This window comes from Bombina bombina, chromosome 1 (genome assembly GCF_027579735.1).
Source record: "Bombina bombina isolate aBomBom1 chromosome 1, aBomBom1.pri, whole genome shotgun sequence".
Lineage (NCBI taxonomy): Eukaryota > Metazoa > Chordata > Amphibia > Anura > Bombinatoridae > Bombina > Bombina bombina.
In genome coordinates this window covers 604,244,504-604,265,833 of record NC_069499.1, presented here as the reverse complement: position 1 = coordinate 604,265,833, position 21,330 = coordinate 604,244,504, and the positions used below count along the sequence as shown (strand labels likewise).

At 38.8% G+C, this 21,330-nt stretch overlaps 1 protein-coding gene across 1 annotated transcript in view; it reads right to left on the bottom strand.

Moving 5' to 3' along the window:
• The window catches only part of BTK (Bruton tyrosine kinase), a 303,295-nt gene that overhangs the window by 166,478 nt on the left and 115,487 nt on the right, over positions 1-21,330 (bottom strand). The window contains exon 6 of the mRNA XM_053698951.1: positions 11,368-11,496. Within this exon, the coding sequence (XP_053554926.1) occupies positions 11,368-11,496 (129 nt within the window). The remainder of the gene's footprint in view (positions 1-11,367; positions 11,497-21,330) is intronic.

Below are 21,330 nucleotides of genomic sequence, written 5' to 3'. Positions count from 1 at the left end.
GAATTTCGGTATGTTTGCTAAAGCCTGCTGCATAAACTATTTTCACTGCTTGTGTGTTTGAATCAAGGCACCTGTTTTAATTAACTCTTTCACTACTGTTGAAATTACATTCCTATAAGTCTTACTCTCTTTTCTGCTGCAAGCAGTTATTGTTGCGTGAAGGTTCCGTTTTCACTCAGCTACCCTGCTGTAGTGACCCTCAGATCAATGAGCATATCAGGGTTCCCTTAAGTTAAATCTGTGGGAATCCGAGGTAAGGTGTGAGACTGAGTGGTCCTGCATAAAGCAGTAAGCTGTAGTAGTAGTGTTCTCTAAAACAACTAAACATATCTTTACAACCTTATGGTAAATTTTCCTGGTGACAGGCTTTCGTGCCCGTATTAAGGTATCAATAACTGACTCGGAGAAGCCACGCTTTGATAAAATCAAGCGTTCAATCTCAAGGCTGTCAGCCGCAGAGAAATTAGATTTGGATGGTTGGAAGGACCCTGAAGTAGAAGGTCCTGTCTCAGAGGCAGAGACCATGGTGGAAAGGATGACATGTCCACTAGATCTGCATACCAGGTCCTGCGTGGCCACGCAGGTGCTATCAGAATCACCGATGCTCTCTCCTGCTTGATCTTGGCAATCAGTCGAGGGAGCAGAGGAAACGGTGGAAACACATAAGCCAGGTTGAAAGACCAGGGCGCTGCTAGAGCATCTATCAGTGTCGCCTTGGGATCCCTGGACCTGGATCCGTAACACGGAAGCTTGGCGTTCTGGCGAGACGCCATGAGATCCAGTTCTGGTTTGCCCCAACGATGAATCAGTTGTGCAAATACCTCCGGATGGAGTTCCCACTCTCCCGGATGAAAAGTCTGACGACTTAGAAAATCCGCCTCCCAGTGCTCTACACCTGGGATATGGATAGCTGATAGGTGGCAAGAGTGAATCTCTGCCCAGCGAATTATTTTTGAACTGCTAACATCTCTAGGGAACTTCTTGTTCCCCCTTGATGGTTGATGTAAGCTACAGTCGTGATGGGGTCCGACTGAAATCTGATGTACCTCAGAGTTGCTAACTGAGGCCAAGCCTGAAGAGCCTTGAATATCGCTCTTAGTTCCAGAATATTTATTGGAAGGAGAGACTCCTCCTGAGTCCACGATCCCTGAGCCTTCAGGGAGTTCCAGACTGCACCCCAACCTAGAAGGCTGGCATTTGTTGTTACAATTGTCCAATCTGGCCTGCGAAAGGTCATACCTTTGGACAGATGGACCCGAGATAGCTACCAGGGAAAAGAATCCCTGGTCTCTTGGTCCAGATTCAGTTGAGGGGACAAATCTGTGTAATCCCCGCTCCACTGACTGAGCATGCATAGTTGCAGCGGTCTGAGATGTAAGCGTGCAAACGGCACTATGTCCATTGCCGCTACCATTAAGCCGATTACTTCCATACACTGAGCCACCGAAGGGCGCGGAATGGAATGAAGAACCCGGCAGGAATTTAGAAGCTTTGATAACCTGGACTCCGTTAGGTGAATTTTCATTTCTATAGAATCTATCAGAGTCCCTAGAAAGGAAACTCTTGTGAGTGGGGATAGAGAACTCTGTTCCTCGTTCACTTTCCACCCATGCGACCTCATAAATGCCAGTACTACATCCATATGAGACTTGGCAATTTGGAAGTTTGACGCCTGTATCAGGATGTCGTCTAAATAAGGGGCTACTGCTATGCCCCGCGGCCTTAGGACCGCCATAAGCGACCCTAGAACCTTTGTAAAGATTCTTGGGGCTGTAGCTAATCCAAAGGGAAGAGCTACAACTGGTAATGCCTGTCTTGAAAAGCAAACCTGAGAAACCGATGATGATCTTTGTGTATTGGAATGTGAAGATAAGCATCCTTTAGATCCACTGTAGTCATATATTGACCCTCCTGGATCAGTGGTAGGATGGTACGAATAGTTTCCATCTTGAACGACGGAACTTTGAGGAATTTGTTTAAGATCTTTAGATCGAAAATTGGTCTGAAGGTTCCCTCTTTTTTGAGAACCACAAACAGATTTGAGTAAAAACCCTGTTCCTGTTCACTCCCATAACTAGGAGGTCTCGTACACAGTGTAAGAATGCCTCTCTCTTTATCTGGTGTGCAGATAATTGTGAAAGGTGAAATCTCCCTTTTGGGGGGGAAGCTTTGAAGTCCAGAAGATATCCCTGGGATATAATTTCCAACGCCCAGGGATCCACGCCTGGGCGAAGAGTGAAAGTCTGCCCCCTACTAGATCCGTTACCGGATAGGGGGCCGTTCCTTCATGCTGTCTTAGAGGCAGCAGCAGGCTTTTTTGACCTGCTTACCTTTTTTCCATGTCTGGTTTGGTCTCCAGACCGTCTTAGATTGAGCAAAAGTTCCCTCTTGTTTATTATTAGAGGAAGTTGATGCCGCACCTGCCTTGAAGTTTTGAAAGGCACGAAAATTAGACTGTTTGGCCCTAGATTTGGACCTGTCCTGAGGAAGGGCATGACCTTTTCCTCCAGTGATATCAGCAATAATCTCCTTCAAACCAGGCCCGAATAGGGTCTGCCCCTTGAAGGGAGTGTTAAGTAGCTTAGATTTTGAAGTCACATCAGCTGACCATGATTTAAGCCATAGCGCTCTGCGCGCCTGTATAGCAAAACCAGAATTCTTAGCCGTTAGTTTAGTCAAATGAACAATGGCATCAGAAATAAAAGAATTGGCTAGCTTAAGTGCTCTAAGTTTGCCAAGTATGTCATCCAATGGAGTCGCTACCTGTAAAGCCTCTTCCAGAGACTCAAACTAGTACGCTGCAGCAGCAGTGACAGGGGCAATGCATGCAAGGGGCTGTAGGATAAAACCTTGTTGAATAAATATTTTCTTAAGGTAACCTTCTAATTTTTTATCCATTTGATCTAAAAAAGCACAACTGTCCTCGACAGGGATAGTAGTACGCTTTGCTAGAGTAGAAACTGCTCCCTCCACCTTAGGGACTGTCTGCCATAAGTCCCGTGTGGTGGCGTCTATTGGAAACATTTTTCTAAAAATAGGAGGGGAAGAGAACGGCACACCTGGTCTTAGTCTATCCCATTCCTTATTAATAATTTTTGTAAACCTTTTAGGTATTGGAAAAACATCAGTACACACCGGCACTGCAAGTATTTATCCAGTCTACACAATTTCTCTGGCACTGCAATGAAATCACAGTCATTCAGAGCAGCTAAAACCTCCCTAAGCAACACGCGGAGGTGTACAAGCTTAAATTTAAATGTAGAAATATTAGAATCAGGTATCTTCCTGAGTCATTAACATCACCCACTGACTGAAGCTCTCTTTCATCAGCTTCTGCATATTGTGAGGCAGTATCAGACATGGTTCTTAAAGCGTCAGTATGCTCTGCATTTTGTCTCACCCCAGAGCTATCTCGCTTACCTCTAAGTTCAGGTAGTCTGGCTAATACCGCTGACAGTGTATTATCCATGACTGCCGCCATGTCTTGTAAAGTAAATGCTATGGGCGCCCTAGATGTACTTGGCGCCATTTGAGCGTGAGTCCCTTAAGCGGGAGTCAAAGGGTCTGACACGTGGGGAAAGTTAGTCGGCATAACTTCCCCCTCGTCAGATTACTCTGGTGATAACATTTTCTAAAAGACAGAAAATTATCTTTGAAGGCTGAATGTGGTTAAAGAGATAACCACCAGGAAAGGGTACACTTATAGCACTCAAGAGCAAATTACAAGTAATTGTATTTGTAAATTTCAATGTGGTACAAAATTTAAAGAGACAGCATTAGTCTCCAAAAATACTAAAACTAAACTAAATTAAAACTTAACATTTATTAATTTCACAGTGCTAAAAATTTGCGGAAAACAAGAAAAATTAAAAACACTAACCAGGTTGGTGCTATGATTGTAATAAAACTAGATAATGTATTTAGGCTAGTAAGACCGTTGCAAGGGTCACTGGAGAGTATGTTCCTCCTTAGAGGTCTATGAGTATAGATATGATTATCAAGGGATTGTATAGGCTCTAGGATTAGATAAGATACACAAGTAGTATAGTAAGGATATAATATACCCCCAACTTTAACATTTTAACAGGTTTAATAACTGAAGCCTGAAGTGTAGTAACATTAGTGTTTCATTTAGATTGTAACAATAGTCAGTTATAAGTACAGTATATAACAGTGTATTGAGATCGTGGGTTAACTCAGAATAATCAAAGCAAACACGTGTTTAGTGAATCTCAATATCAGTCTACTCTGTACCCACTGTGGTGGTGTACATTGTATTGAGGTATATCATAATATCACTTACTTTAGTCCTCTATTGGATTTCACCCCTTTTGTGATAATAGTACGATACCTCTATTAGATTACACCACTTTTGTTACCATCATATGGTTAAATCACAATAAATTAAAAGTATATTTGTATATGACTGGGAATTCAGTTGTATAATTTAACTGCCAGATACACTTATATAGCTAGGGGTTCCATTGTGTAACACAACTCATTGGTTATGAATATAGATATCCAAGTTCAGTTAATATAATGATACCTGTTACGAATGTTTATCAACTGTGTTTGTGTAAACGTTAGTTGTACTGGAAATTATAACTCATTTATTGGCAGTGCAGACTTGTGATTTTGCTTTAAGTAAGCCAGACTTTGGATAGATATTAGGGCTTAATTCATATATCACCAATTAAAGTTAAAATATTAGGTTTTTATTCGCAAACAGTTGCAAACATGTTGCCAATTTTAAGCTGTATGACTGATTTTTTAAGGATAAACTGTTGAGAGAATAAATGCACTCTGTGATGTGATTGCTTTGTGCTTGTTATTGATTAAATAGTTAAGTCAGTTGTGACAAGTAAGTGTTTGGGTGTTTCAACAAACCACTTTTCAAGTTTGAGCTTATCAGTTGTCAGTATATTTTGACATATATTCTAAATTATTCAACATTCAGGTTTGAGCTGTCTGCACCAATCCAATTTTAGTTGTGTGCCTTATTAGCATATAGTAGGAAAAATAACAATTTCCCTTCTCATAGTTATACTCTTGTGATGTTTAACATTTATCACAGTATTTGGTGGCTAGGATTAAATAATTGTCTACTATCAACACCGTGTGCTTGACATTTACTATATATATGTTTCCTATGAGTTATCGAAAAATATTGCTTAGTCGATAGCTAATAATACTGTGAAGGTATAGATTTGATCAGTTGCTGGCTTTGGCAAGCGGGTGTTACCCGGTACTTGTATTAACAAAATTCAGCGCTTTCCTAGTGTTTGCGTTTCTAACCGGTACTAGGAAACAAAAGGTAGTCTGTTAGTATCATATCCAGAGCCAGCCTCTGATCCCTAGAGAAACCCTTGTTAGCGTATAAATACAAGTAGATTATAATATCAATACATAGCCTAAGTATAATGGCTGATTAACATAATAGCACCATTCAAAGTTAGCTTCTAAAATACAGGAGCTCGCAATGACTCCTCACCATTTCCCTAACTCCCTAACATGTTTCGCCGTCTAACACGGCTTTGTGAAAGGGTTAGGAGGAACATACTCTCCAGTGACCCTTGCAACGGTCTTACTAGCCTAAATACATTATCTAGTTTTATTACAATCATAGCACCAACCTGGTTAGTGTTTTTAATTTTTCTTGTTTTCCGCAAATTTTTAGCACTGTGAAATTAATAAATGTTAAGTTTTAATTTAGTTTAGTTTTAGTATTTTTGGAGACTAATGCTGTCTCTTTAAATTTTGTACCACATTGAAATTTACAAATACAATTACTTGTAATTTGCTCTTGAGTGCTATAAGTGTACCCTTTCCTGGTGGTTATCTCTTTAACCACATTCAGCCTTCTAAGTTTGTATTAAGTACACAGCACCACAGACTCTTTTACTACTAAATATAGATCTGGAATACACTCCAGAGTCCATTATATTAAGAGATTTAGAGCATCTTTATCCCAATCCAGACAAGTAGTGCCATTGGTTTTCTTCTTTTGTCTCGCAGAAAATGATCTTTATTGCCTAAAATGAAATCAGTACATTTGGTACACATTCTAAGAGGGGGTTCCTGAAACTGATAGTCTGCAAAAGGAAATATACATAAACCTGACTCATGGCAAATATAAGTACAATACATATATTTAGAACTTTATATTAATACATAAAGTGCCAAACCATAGCTGAGAGTGTCTTAAGTAATGAAAACATACTTACTGAAAGACACCCATCCACAAATAGCAGATAGCCAAACCAGTACTGAAACAGTTATCAGTAGAGGTAATGGTATATGAGAGTATATCGTCGATCTGAAAAAGGGAGGTAGGAGATGAATCTCTACGACCTATAACAGAGAACCTATGAAAAGATTTCCTGCGAGGAAAACCATAAACTTCAATAGGCGATACTCCCTTCACATGCCTCTGACATTCACTTACTCTGAGAGGAATCGGGCTTCAAAAATGCTGAGAAGCGCATATCAACGTAGAAATTCAAGCACAAACTTACTTCACCACCTCCATAGGAGGCAAAGTTTGTAAAACTGAATTATGGGTGTGGTGAGGGGTGTATTTATAGGCATTTTAAGGTTTGGGAAACTTTGCCCCTCCTGGTAGGATTGTATATCCCATACGTCACTAGCTCATGGACTCTTGCTAAGTACATGAAAGAAAAGTGTTTCTTGATATTTCATAGTACCACACTGACTTATGTGTCTCAAATACAATTTGTTACAACAATAAGAGGGTGCACATTTATGTACCTGGAATTTGATGTAAACTATTCACATAGGTATGAAACATCAATATGGACTCTTCACAATCACAAGGTTTCATAGAAACATTTATATTTTGCACTTCTCTTTGTTGTACATATGAGATCTGGCATCTGAGCATTTGAGACCATCTCTTTTATGTTTTTGTTCTTAATTGGATATGGATTAAACTCAAAATAGTGTTTAGCACGGTATAACAATGCTGGTATTTTATTTATCCCTTGCTTTCCCCTGTATTTTTCCTGCTGTTGTATTTCACGATTCTCGTTTCCTCAGATACCTTACAGGGTAATGGGTTTTACATTTACATTTAGTAGCAACATGTTGTTGGTTTTGTTATGAAGTAAGTCCAGTGGGTGACATATATTTTATTATTATTATTATTATCGGTTATTTGTAGAGCGCCAACATATTCTGCAGCGCTAATATATTTACTAAATAAATACATGTTTGCTCTCACTTGGCTAGATTACGAGTTGTGCATTAGGGTAAAAAAGCAGCGTTAACAGGTCCTAACGCTGCTTTTTTTACGCCCGCTGGTATTATGAGTCTTGAAGGTTTAGGATCACTGCACACTTCTTTGGCCTAACGCAAAACGACTTACGTAAACTTCGTAAACCCTTTTTTCTATGGGACTTCCATAGCGCTGGTATCACGAGTCTGTCCTGGGAGGCCAAAAAGTGAGCAGTACACCCTCTACCTCCAAGATCCCTAACGCATTTAAAAGTCAGTAGTTATGAGTTTTATAGTACAACGCCGTAACATAAAACTCATAACTAAAGTGCTAAAAAGTACACTAACACCCATAAACGACCTATTAACCCCTAAACCGAGGCCCTCCCACATCGCAAACACTAAAAGAAAATTTTTAACCCCTAATCTGCCGCTCCGGACACCGCCGCCACCTACATTATATTTATGAACCCCTAATCTGCTGCCCCCAACATCGCCGACACCTACATTACATTTATTAACCCCTAATCTGCCGCCCCTAATGACGCCGCAACCTACCTACACTTATTAACCCCTAATCTGCTGCCCCCAACATCGCCGCCACTATAATAAACATATATACCCCTAAACCGCTGCACTCCCGCCTCGCAAACATTAGTTAAATATTATTAACCCCTAATCTGCCGTCCCTAACATCGCCGCCACCTACCTACATTTATTAACCCCTAATCTGCCGCCCCCATCGTCGCCGCCACTATACTAAATGTAATAACCCCTAAACCTAAGTCTAACCCTAACCCTAACACCCCCTAACTTAAATATAATTTAAATAAATCTAAATAAATATTCCTATCATTAACTAAATAATTCCTATTTAAAACTAAATACTTACCTATAAAATAAACCCTAAAATAGCTACAATATAACTAATAGTTACATTGTAGCTAGCTAAGGGTTTATTTTTATTTTACAGGCAAGTTTGTATTTATTTTAACTAGGTACAATAATTATTAAATAGTTATTAACTATTTAATAACTACCTAGCTAAAATAAATACAAAAGTACCTGTAAAATAAAACCTAACCTAAGTTACAATAACACCTAACACTACACTATAATTAAATAAATTAACTAAATTAAATACAATTACCTAAATTAAATTAGCTAAAGTAACCCCCCCCACTAAATTACAGAAAATAATAAACAAATTACAGATATTTAAACTAATTACACCTAATCTAATAGCCCTATCAAAATAAAAAAGCCCCCCCCAAAATAAAAAAAAACCCTAGCCTAAACTAAACTACCAATAGCCCTTCAAAGGGCCTTTTGCGGGGCATTGCCCCAAAGTAATCAGCTCTTTTACCTGTAAAAAAAAATACAAACAACCCCCCCAACAGTAAAACCCACCACCCAGACAACCAACCCCCCAAATAAAATACTATCTAAAAAAACCTAAGCTCCCCATTGCCCTGAAAAGGGCATTTGGATGGGCATTGCCCTTAAAAGGGCAGTTAGCTCTTTTGCGCCCCAAAGTCCCTAACCTAAAACTAAAACCCACCCAAAACACCCTTAAAAAAACCTAACACTAACCCCCTGAAGATCAACTTACTGTTCTGAAGATCCGACATCCATCCTCAAGGAAGCGGCAGAAGTCTTCATCCAACCGGGCTGAAGTCTTCATAAACCGGGCTGAAGTCCTCAACGAAGCCGGGAGAAGTCATCATCCAAGCCGGGCGAAGTCTCCAGATGGGCAGAAGGCTTCATCCAGACAGCATCTTCTATCTTCATCCATCCGACGCGGAGCGGCTCCATCTTCAAAACATCCGACGCGGAGCATCCTCTTCATCCGACGACTAAAGACAAATGAAGGTACCTTTAAGTGACGTCATCCAAGATGGCGTCCCTTAGATTCCGATTGGCTGATAGAATTCTATCAGCCAATCTGAATTAAGGTAGAAAAAATCGAAGTTCAATCCTACTGGCTGATCCAATCAGCCAATAGGATTGAGCTCGCATTCTATTGGCTGTTCCAATATTGCATCAGCCAATATGATTTTTTCTACCTTAATTCCGATTGGCTGATAGAATTCTATCAGCCAATCGGAATCTAAGGGACGCCATCTTGGATGACGTCACTTAAAGGTACCTTCATTCGTCTTTAGTCGTCGGATGAAGAGGATGCTCCGCGTCGGATGTTTTGAAGATGGAGCCGCTCCGCGTCGGATGGATGAAGATAGAAGATGCTGTCTGGATGAAGACTTCTGCCGTCTGGAGGACCACTTCGCCCGACTTGGATGAAGACTTTTCCCGGCTTCGTTGAGGACTTCGGCTTGGTTGGATGAAGACTTCTGCCGCTTCCTTGAGGATGGATGTCGGATCTTCAGAACAGTAAGTCGATCTTCAAGAGGTTAGTGTTAGGTTTTTTTAAGGGTGTATTGGGTGGGTTTTATTTTTAGGTTAGGGACTTTGGGCCGAAAAAGAGCTAACTGCCCTTTTAAGGGCAATGCCCATCCAAAAGCCCTTTTCAGGGCAATGGGGAACTTAGTTTTTTTTAGATAGTATTTTATTTGGGGGGTTGGTTGTGTGGGTGGTGGGTTTTACTGTTGGGAGGGTTGTTTGTATTTATTTTACAGGTAAAAGAGCTGATTACTTTGGGGCAATGCCCCGCAAAAGGCCCTTTGAAGGGCTATTGGTAGTTTAGTTAAGGCTAGGGGTTTTTTTTTATTTGGGGGGGGGGGGGCTTTTTTATTTTGATAGGGCTATTAGATTAGGTGTAATTAGGTTAAATATCTGTAATTTGTTTATTATTTTCTGTAATTTAGTGGGGGTTTTTTTTGTACTTTAGCTAATTTAATTTAATTTAGGTAATTGTATTTAATTCAATTAATTTATTTAATTATAGTGTAGTGTTAGGTGTTATTGTATCTTAGGTTAGGTTTTATTTTACAGGTACCTTTGTATTTATTTTAGCTAGGTAGTTATTAAATAGTTAATAACTATTTAATAACTATTGTACCTAGTTAAAATAAATACAAACTTCCTTGTAAAATAAAAATAAACCCTAAGGTAGATACAATATAACTATTAGTTATATTGTAGCTAGCTTAGGGTTTATTTTATAGGTAAGCATTTCGTTTTAAATAGGAATAATTTAGTTAATTGTAGTAATTTTATTTAGATTTATTTTAATTATATTTAAGTAAGGGGGTGTTAGGGTTAGACTTAGGTTTAGGGGTTAATACATTTAGTATAGTGGAGGTAACGTTGGGGACGGCAGATTAAGGGTTAATAAATGTAGGTAGGTGGTGGCGATATTAGGGACGGCATATTAGGGGTTAATAATATTTAACTAATGTTTGCGAGGCAGGAGTGCAGTGGTTTTGGGGTTAATATGTTTATTATAGTGGCGGCGACGTTGGGGGCAGCAGATTAGGGATTAATAAGTGTAGGTAGGTGTCGGCGACATTGGGGGTGGCAGATTAGGGGTTAATAAATATAATGTAGGTGGCGGCGATGTTGGGGGCAGCAGATTAGGGGTTCATAAGTATAATGTATGTGGCGACGATGTCCGGAGCGGCAGATTAGGGGTTAATAAATATAATGTAGGTGTCAGCGATGTCGGGGGCGGCAGATTAGGGTTAATAAGTGTAAGATTAGGCGTGTTTAGACTCGGGGTTCATGTTAGGGTGTTAGGTGTAGACATAAATTTTATTTCCCCATAGGAATCAATGGGGCTGCGTTACTGAGTTTTACGCTGCTTTTTTGCAGGTTTTAGACTTTTTCTCAGCCGGCTCTCCCCGTTGATTCCTATGGGGAAATCGTGCACGAGCGCGTACGACCAGCTCACCGCTGACTTAAGCAGCGCTGGTATTGGAGTGCGGTAAGGAGCAAAATTTTGCTCAACGCTCACTTCTTGCCTTTTAACGCCCGGGTTTGTAAAAACCTGTAATACCAGCGCTGTAGGTAAGTGAGCGGTGAGCAAAAACTGCTCGTTAGCACCGCATAGCTTCTAACGCAAAACTCGTAATCTAGCCGACTGTTAGGTCATATGACTATGTATTTCATGATTGTCTAGCACTTATGTGTCTAATGAGGATATATAACTAGAAACATAAAACAAAATGCACTGACTTCCATTTGCGCTCTGCAGGAGCTGGCATCCCATGGCATTCTTTGCAGTTTGGCCACAGCACAAATACTGCCCATCCTGGTGGAAAAGGGGATGGTACTTCTGGGCTAAGTCACTGTTGAACCTTGTAACTGAGAGATCAAATAAAGCACAATGTTATTACGTTCATTTGGAACAACAGAGAGCTAAAAAGTATATTTGAAGATGAAGCAGCAATAGATTATAACACAAAATATATCAGAGACCCGAAGAAATAAATAGAGACACTGTTATATTGTGGTGATTTGTGTACAAGAGACAAACTTCCTTTAAACTTGTTGCGAATTAACGAAAGGAGGAAAAAAAACCTACAGACATCTGTACTGTATAATGGTAAAATACCATGTAGATGAACATGAAGGAAGCTGTAATATTTGAGATTAGGTGCTTTTTCATTTAAAGGGACAGAAAATTCAAAATGTAACTTTCATGATTCAGATAGAGCATGCAATTGTAAACAACTTTCCAATTTACTTCTATTATCACATTTGTGTCATTCTCTTGGTATCCTTTGTTGAAAAGCGTATGTACATATCCACAGCAGCAGTGATGCACTACTGGGAGCTAGCTGGTGATTGGTGGCTGCACATACACGACTCTTGTCATTGGCTGACCTGATGTGTTTAGCTAGCTCTCAGTAGTGTAGACTACATTTCAAGAAAGGATCCCAACATAACAAAGTATATTTGATAATAGAAGTAAATTGAAACATTGTTTAAAACTGCATGCTCTATCTGAATCATAAAAGTTTAATTTCACTTTAACTCTTCATTTAACTAAAAGTGTATCCCTATTTGAAGTGTGACAGACATATCCCTAACGATACTGTATTAACATTTTAATATTTGCATAATTAACAGGTTTTAACAAACAAACAAAAAAAAACCCCACAAAAATAAAGTTAAAAAAACACACACAAATCAAGTAAAAAACAACAACAAAAAAACTAAACTAATATCCCTTTTTTAATAATTTCAGTGTGATTTTCAGTCTCTTCCAGACACAGCCATGTTGAAGTGATACAATTATACAGTAACTTCCATTACAGTAGTCTCTTAACCAATCAGAATTGTTTTAAAAAGATTTTAAATTGGATGGATTACCAGAGTATGACCAGACCTACAGTGAGGAAGAGGAACTCAAGGTCTTTTGTCATAGTGGACATAAGTGGTTGAACATATACCAAGGATTAAGGCAGGGCCTTTTTTTTTTGGGGGGGGGGGGTAATTTAGAATTTAGGGAGCCTTAGGTGTTGGAAGGCTCTTAGATTAATATACTGAGGTTGCTGTTGTGTTGTGGAGTCACAGCTCGGATCATTTAGGATTAATTGAGGTAGAAGGGGCAATGTGGTTAGGTTTTTGTAGTAGGGGTTTGCAATTAGAATTATTATTGCAGTGGGAGGTTGCAGGTAGGGTTTATTGAGGTGTAGGAGGTGGTTTGCCCCCGTGGAATGGTCACAGTTAGGGTTACTGAGCAGCAACACTGGTACCTATATTAAATAGGAACCTATAGATTTTGTATCTGGGGTGAGAAGCAGCTCCTCACTAGACAGGTCATTATGAGCAGTAGCTGCTACAATTTAGTAATACACATAGGGCTCCATTTATCAAGTTGTGTATGCAGCATAGACGCTCCAAAGCCTTTGCTGCAGGCTTGCATGAGTGAGCTTGCAGCCGATAGTTAATAAGCAGCGGTTATCAGACCTCTGCTTCTTAACCTGTACACCAGCTCTTAGTTGTTTGTCTGGGCTTTGTTAAATGGGGCGCATAGTCTGGCCTAGATTCCATTGCTGTTGTAAACTGCTGGTAACAACAGGTATATCCATTAAAGTCTAGGGAGATGTTTTATGTCACCACCAGTTTACACCGATTACAACAGCAATGGAAACTTACGGCTAGATTTAGAGTTTTGTCGGTAAGGACCCGCGTAGCTAACGCTGGCTTTTTTCTGGCCGCACCATAAAAATAACTCTGGTATTTAGAGTCCACATAAAGGCTGTGTTAGTCTCCAAAAAAGGAGCGTAGAGCATATTTAACGCAGCTTCAACTCTCGATACCAGAGTTGCTTACGCCAGCCTCAAAAACGTGCTCGTGCACGATTCCCCCATAGGAAACAATGGGGCTGTTTGAGCTGAAAAAAAACCTAACACCTGCAAAAAAGCCGCGTTCAGCTCCTAACGCAGCCCCATTGTTTGCTATGCGTAAACACTTCCTACGTCTGCACCTAACACCCTAACATGTACCCCGAGTCTAAACACCCCTAACCTTACATTTATTAACCCCTATTCTGCCGCCCCCGCTATCGCTGACCCTGCATATTATTATTAACCCCTAATCTACCGCTCCGGACACCGTCGCTACTTACATTATCCCTATGTACCCCTAATCTGCTGCCCTAACATCGCTGACCCCTATATTATATTTATTAACCCCTAATCTGCCCCCCACAACGTCGCCTCCACCTGCCTACACTTATTAACCCCTAATCTGCAGAGCGGACCTGAGCGCTACTATAATAAAGTTATTAACCCCTAATCCGCCTCACTAACCCTATAATAAATAGTATTAACCCCTAATCTGCCCTCCCTAACATCGCCGACACCTAACTTCAATTATTAACCCCTAATCTGCCGACCGGAGCTCACCGCTATTCTAATAAATGTATTAACCCCTAAAGCTAAGTCTAGCCCTAACACTAACACCCCCCTAAGTTAAATATAATTTACATCTAACGAAATTAACTCTTATTAAATAAATTATTCCTATTTAAAGCTAAATACTTACCTGTAAAATAAATCCTAATATAGCTACAATATAAATTATAATTACATATAATAATAATATTTATTTTACAGGCAACTTTGTAATTATTTTAACCAGGTACAATAGCTATTAAATAGTTAAGAACTATTTAATAGTTACCTAGTTAAAATAATTACAAAATTACCTGTCAAATAAATCCTAACCTAAGTTACAATTAAACCTAACACTATACTATCATTAAATTAATTAAATAAAATACCTACAATTACCTACAATTAAACCTAACACTACACTATCAATAAATTAATTAAATACAATACCTACAATTACATACAATTAAACCTAACACTACACTATCAATACATTAATTAAATACAAAACCTACAAATAACTACAATGAAATAAACTAACTAAAGTACAAAAAATAAAAAAGAACTAAGTTACAAAAAATAAAAAAATATCTACAAACATAAGAAAAATATTACAACAATTTTAAACTAATTACACCTACTCTAAGCCCCCTAATAAAACAACAAAGCCCCCCAAAATAAAAAATGCCCTACCCTATTCTAAATTACTAAAGTTAAAAGCTCTTTTACCTTACCAGCCCTGAACAGGGCCCTTTGCGGGGCATGCCCCAAGAAGTTCAGCTCTTTTGCCTGTAAAAAAAACATACAATACCCCCCCCCAACATTATAACCCACCACCCACATACCCCTAATCTAACCCAAACCCCCCTTAAATAAACCTAACACTAAGCCCCTGAAGATCTTCCTACCTTGTCTTCACCATACCAGGTTCACCGATCGGTCCTGAAGAGCTCCTCCGATGTCCTGATCCAAGCCCAAGCGGGGGGCTGAAGATGTCCATGATCCGGTAGAAGTCTTCATCCAAGCGGGGCAGAAGAGGTCTTCCATCCGATTGAAGTCTTCATCCAGGCGGCATCTTCTACCGACATCCATCTGGAACGGAGCGGCAGCATCCTGAAGACCTCCGACGCGGAACATCCATCCTGGCCGACGACTGAACGACGAATGACGGTTCCTTTAAATGACGTCATCCAAGATGGCGTCCCTCGAATTCCGATTGGCTGATAGGATTCTATCAGCCAATCGGAATTAAGGTAGGAATATTCTGATTGGCTGATGGAATCAGCCAATCAGATTTAGCTCGCATTCAGATTGGAACAGCCAATAGAATGCGAGCTCAATCTGATTGGCTGATTGGATCAGCCAATCGGATTGAACTTGATTCTGATTGGCTGATTCCACCAGCCAATCAGAATATTCCTACCTTAATTCCGATTGGCTGATAGAATCCTATCAGCCAATCGGAATTCGAGGGACGCCATTAAAATAAATATTAATCCTAAAATAGCTACAATGTAATTATAATTTATATTGTAGCTATATTAGGATTTATTTTACAGGTAAGTATTTAGCTTTAAATAGGAATAATTTATTTAATAAGAGTTAATTAATTTCGTTAGATGTAAATTATATTTAACTTAGGGGGGTGTTAGTGTTAGGGTTAGACTTAGCTTTAGGGGTTAATACATTTATTAGAATAGCGGTGAGCTCCGGTCGGCAGATTAGGGGTTAATAATTGAAGTTAGGTGTCGGCGATGTTAGGGAGGGCAGATTAGGGGTTAATACTATTTATTATAGGGTTAGTGAGGCGGATTAGGGGTTAATAACTTTATTATAATAGCGGTGCGGTCCAGTCGGCAGATTAGGGGTTAATAAGTGTAGGCAGTGGAGGCGACGTTGTGGGGGGCAGATTAGGGGTTAATAAATATAATATAGGGGTCGGCGGTGTTAAAGGGCAGCAGATTAGGGGTACATAAGGATAACGTAGGTGGCGGCGCTTTGCGGTCGGCAGATTAGTGGTTAATAAGTGTAGCTAGCGGGCGGCGACGTTGTGGGGGGCAGGTTAGGGGTTACTAAATATAATATAGGGGTCGGCGGTGTTAGGAGCAGCAGATTAGGGGTACATAAGGATAACGTAGTTGGCGGTCGGCAGATTAGGGGTTAAAAAAATTTAATCGAGTGTCGGCGATGTTGGGGGACCTCGGTTTAGGGGTACATAGGTAGTTTATGGGTGTTAGTGTACTTTAGAGTACAGTAGTTAAGAGCTTTATAAACCGGCATTAGCCCAGAAAGCTCTTAACTACTGACTTTTTTCCTGCGGCTGGAGTTTTGTCGTTAGAGTTCTAACGCTCACTTCAGCCACAACTCTAAATACCGGAGTTAGAAAAATCCCATTGAAAAGATAGGATACGCAATTTACGTAAGGGGATCTGCGGTATGGAAAAGTCGCGGCTGAAAAGTGAGCGTTAGACCCTTTTTTGAGTGACTCCAAATACCAGAGTTAGCCTAAAACCAGCGTTAGGAGCCTCTAACGCTGGTTTTCACGGCTAACGCCAAACTCCAAATCTAGGCCTAAGCCTCTGTCACTAAATAATAACAAAAATTATATCTCCATTGCTTGTTTCAGCGTTAATACAATATATTACGATCTTGTGAAAAAATCTTTGAAGTGTTCATAGATATGTGCACAACCCCCTTTAGAACTTTCCGCTAGTCTCTACTTGTAAAGCTATATAACATGTGTATGTAACGCATGTAGAACATAAAAAAACATAATCCTGAAACCAAATCAGTGATGGAATTGAAACCTCATTTTCCTGGACCGTGATAGCAGCTCGTTCACAAACTGAGCTACAACGGGCGCAGCAATAACCCAGCCACACTCCCGCAGTTCAGTTCTTGCCTCTGTATCTCCTGCATAACAGGACTTCAAACAGGGGTGTTCAACAGATCAACTGGTCAAGCTATATAACACATCTACTATTGTGCGTGTTACTTTATTTATCATATTTTATGGATTGATTAATAAAGGTTTTGGATTTTATCCGGCTGGCATTATTTTGAAACTTTTGTTTACTAAATATTAGTGTTTTGTATTTTATATTACTAAGCTCACTGTGATATACATTTATTTTTTTTCAAATATTTTTTATTGAGGTTGTTATAAACAGATACAATGTATGTAGAATTGCCAAAACTTAAGTAGTACAGACGTTGGGACACAATTCACAGTGATAAAACAGTATACAGTCAGGGAGATACAAATTCAAAATGAGATAGGCAAAGATAGCTGTAACCTCATTTTTATAATTATATAAACCTCCTCTGAAATTTGTAAGCCACTCTTAGACCATGGTAAAATATAAAAACTCAATGGAGGTAAGTAAACTGAGTCAATAGCCGCTTTCAGGCTTGGTAGAGCATAAAACATTAAATAGAAATATCAACAACAGATTATGTAATAGAAATCAACAACGATGGGTAAAATTTAGTTGTTCTGTAAACATATGTATTACATTCATCAACAAGTTATCACAGTCTAGAGCGATACAGGTGTTCAGACATAAGCGTACAATTAATACCGAACTAGTATCAGTGGTATAGTGTGTCATTTATCAAACTGTCTATTCTGTTTCAAAAACAAATAATGTGTTATTCACACTTCAATCTATCTTTGACAGTACATTTTTAAGATCACTGAAAAGAAAAATTGTTGATGAATGAATTGGGTTGTTGCCATGCAAAAAATAAATAAATAAACGTTTCTATAGGATTTATTTTCCTTTGCCTACGAAGTAAGCTCAATGGTGTAAGGGGGGGGGGGGGGCCCTTGTCATATGGTCAAGTGCACAGATAACTTAAAGGGACAGTATACACTCATTTTCATGTAACTGCATGTAATAGACACTACTATAAAGAATAAGATGCACAGATACTGATATAAAAATCCAGTATAAAACTGTTTAAAAACTTACTTAGAAGCTTTCAGTTTAGCTCTGTTGAATAGGCAGTTGGAAAGCCCACTGCAAGTGGGAAATAAGACACTCCCCCCCTTTACCTTCTTTTGCATATGAAAAGACCCTTTACACAAACAGGAGCAAGCTGGAAAAGGTAGCTGACGGTATTCAAATAAAACTTTGGGGCTTGGTTAGGAGTCTGAAAATCAGAGCAATGTTATTTAAAAATAAGCAAAACTATACATTTAAAAAAAACAAAAAAACTTTATGGGCTTTATAAATAGATCATCTACAAAACATTTATGCAAAGAAAAAATGAGTGTATAATGGCCCTTTAAATGAACAGCAAAAATCACAAAAGAAGTAAGCTGAATGGTATAAGGGGAGGGGGAAAAGGGGCGGGGGTTTGATGAGATGGAGCTGAAAGATAACAGTTGAAGGCTAGTTTGGTAAAGAGTATATATAACAGTGTAAGGAAAAATAAGAACTATGTATAAAGTTTTAACCACATAAGGTACTCAGTTATATGTATCACCCCTCTAGAATTTTGTCACCACTAAACCAATATGGGGAAGAAGTGTGTGTTGTATCTCCCCTCAGGGATTGCTGTCACCACTGGACGGAGACGGAAAGGGGGTATTGGATATGATCCACTCTGACTCACAGAGTGGGAAAGGGTGAGGGGAGATACCTTCCTTTCTGGTGACAGATGTCTATCTTAACAAATGTAGAGTAAAGGAGTTCCCCCATATAAATATATGTAATATAACACGTTTTTCCCCAACCAAACTCTAGCAGCCTCTCTTGGACTGCTGAAATCATAGAAAGAAATATAAATGGGGACTTGTAGCGGAAAATAATATATGGGTTTAAAGGGCCACTTTGGAAACCCTTAGGACTGTAGTTCAAAATTTAAGTATCAAACTTCCCCTTTATTCATGATGAATCCACTTACAAAATGTTACCTCTTAGTTTCAAGCTAGGGTCTCTTATAGGTCTCCAAAACTTTCATTTTGACTCATAAGGAGTACAAGGGGAATAGGGAATAATTAAAATAGAGTTTTCGAGGGTTGCATTTACCTATGCTTATCTTGTAATCTATGGGGGGAATATAGTTGGCGTATGCGAAGTGCAAACATAAAGTACTAAATAGCGTATGATATACAATTTAATTTAACTTTGACTTATATTTACTTTTTCTTTTTTGTCTTCTTGTTCATATTATAGCTGCTCAGCAGTACATGTGTAAAAGGATATGAAACACAAATTAGTTTTTTTTCATTATTCAGATAGCGCATAGAATTCCAGTTTACATCTTTTATATTATTTGTTTTGTTCTCTTGGTATCCTTTGTTAAAAAAAATCCTCAGGAGCAGCAATGCATTAGGCTCAGTAGCAGTAGGGCATTGTTGCTCCTTCAACAAAGGATACAGAGAGAATGACACAAATTTGATAACATTAATTTGGAAAGTTGTTGATAATGGTATGCTATACTTTAATCATGAAAGAAAATGTTTGGGTTTATATTCCTTTAAATAAGAATTCAGTATTAAATGCTAAAAGCAAATTCGGATTACAATTACAATTGTGTCTCTTCAATTCAATTTTTTTTCTCTCTCTCTCTACTTCACCCTGAGCATCGTGTCCTAACCCCCCACACCCCCTTTTCTTATTAAGGACGGTTTACAGAATATGGTATAGTATAGGTAAGATTAGTGAAACGCTAAGTCAATCTTTGGTAGTAACTTTAGTTTAAATATATAAGAATTCTTATTTTTTCAGTGCCTTTTGAATTTAATGTCTAGAAAATGTTGAGGCTTGTTTCTTCTTTATCAGGTCTGTGTTCTACATGAATAGAACTAATATTATGTATAGTAGTAGAAATAAAGTACTGCTAAGTTAATTATATAATAAGAGACATGGATGATAATGTTCTGTAATTTATTATTATGTTTATGTGGAAACAACATGCTTACTTTGTTTATGTCTTGCGAACAATAAAAACAAAATTTACAAGAATTCAGTATTAAATGCTAAAAGCAAATTCAGATTAAAATTACAATTGTTTCTCTTCAAAAACACAGCAAATGTGAAAATAAATTAAATTGATTCAGTATTTGTAAAAAAATGCTCATGCTCAGCTTCAAGAATATTACATTGATAGTAAACTTGTGGGCAAATAAAGGTACTTTCAGCATTAATTGTTTTATACATCTTGACTGAAAGTCCCCTTTATTTATAGCACAGGTAAGTCCTAGGGATTAAAAAAAAAAATTATATATATATTTACTTTGAAAAACATTTGTTTTTCCATTCATTGAGATAAAAGATTTTTTAGACACGGCTCAGCAAACTCCCTGCACCATGCTTTGTGAAATTTATTGTGGTTATATGTGCAGAGTTTTTCTCGATTATGGGTTAATTACTCTCCTTTAGAAAAATGACCTATCTTCTTTTTTACTTTGTAAGAAAATGATTAGATAAACTTTTCTTAATGATTTTGATCACCACCTTGGTTTGGAAAAGAAAGCTTAAAGGACCAGTCAACACAGTAGATTTGCATAATCAACAAATGCAAGATAACAAGACAATGCAATAGCACTTAGTCTGAACTTAAAATTAATAGTAGATTTTTTTCTGACAATTTTAGAAGTTATGTCTATTTCCACTCCCCCTGTACCATGTGACAACCATCAGCCAATCACAAATGCATACAAGTACCATGTGACAGCCATCAGCCATTCACAAATGCAAATATGTATATACTGTGAATTCTTGCACATGCTCAGTAGGAGCTGGTGACTCAAAAAGTGTAAATATAAAAAGACTATGCACGGGGGGCGGAGTTTGGCCACGCCGGGACATGGCCGCTCTGTGAGTTAGCTCCGTGAGACCGGAGCTCCAAATCAGCATAAGTAGTAGCGGAGGACTATATAAATGCCTACAGCCGGTGGGGGAAAGCTCAAGGACTGCAGCGGCTAACACCAAGCGATCTATAAGGTCTCTGATCGCTTTATTTAAGGAGGAATCCGGCGCGCAAGCTGCACAAACTGACCTGCCGCCGCCATCTTTAATAGCCCGCACCATGAGGCAGCCGGAACGCCGCAGCTAAAACCAGCATCAGGTGCAGTCAAATCACAGTCAAATGCACCTCACACCTATGCCTCTAAATATATATGATCTGACCATAGATATATAGTCAGAATAGGGCAAGCCTTTATTAAATACAATTGTAGCACACATCGTGCACTGCGCAGCTGCACATGATATCTCTAGTGTCTAGGGGATAATATGCTACAATAAACCAATCCTCTACACTGACCTGCATTGACCAAAAC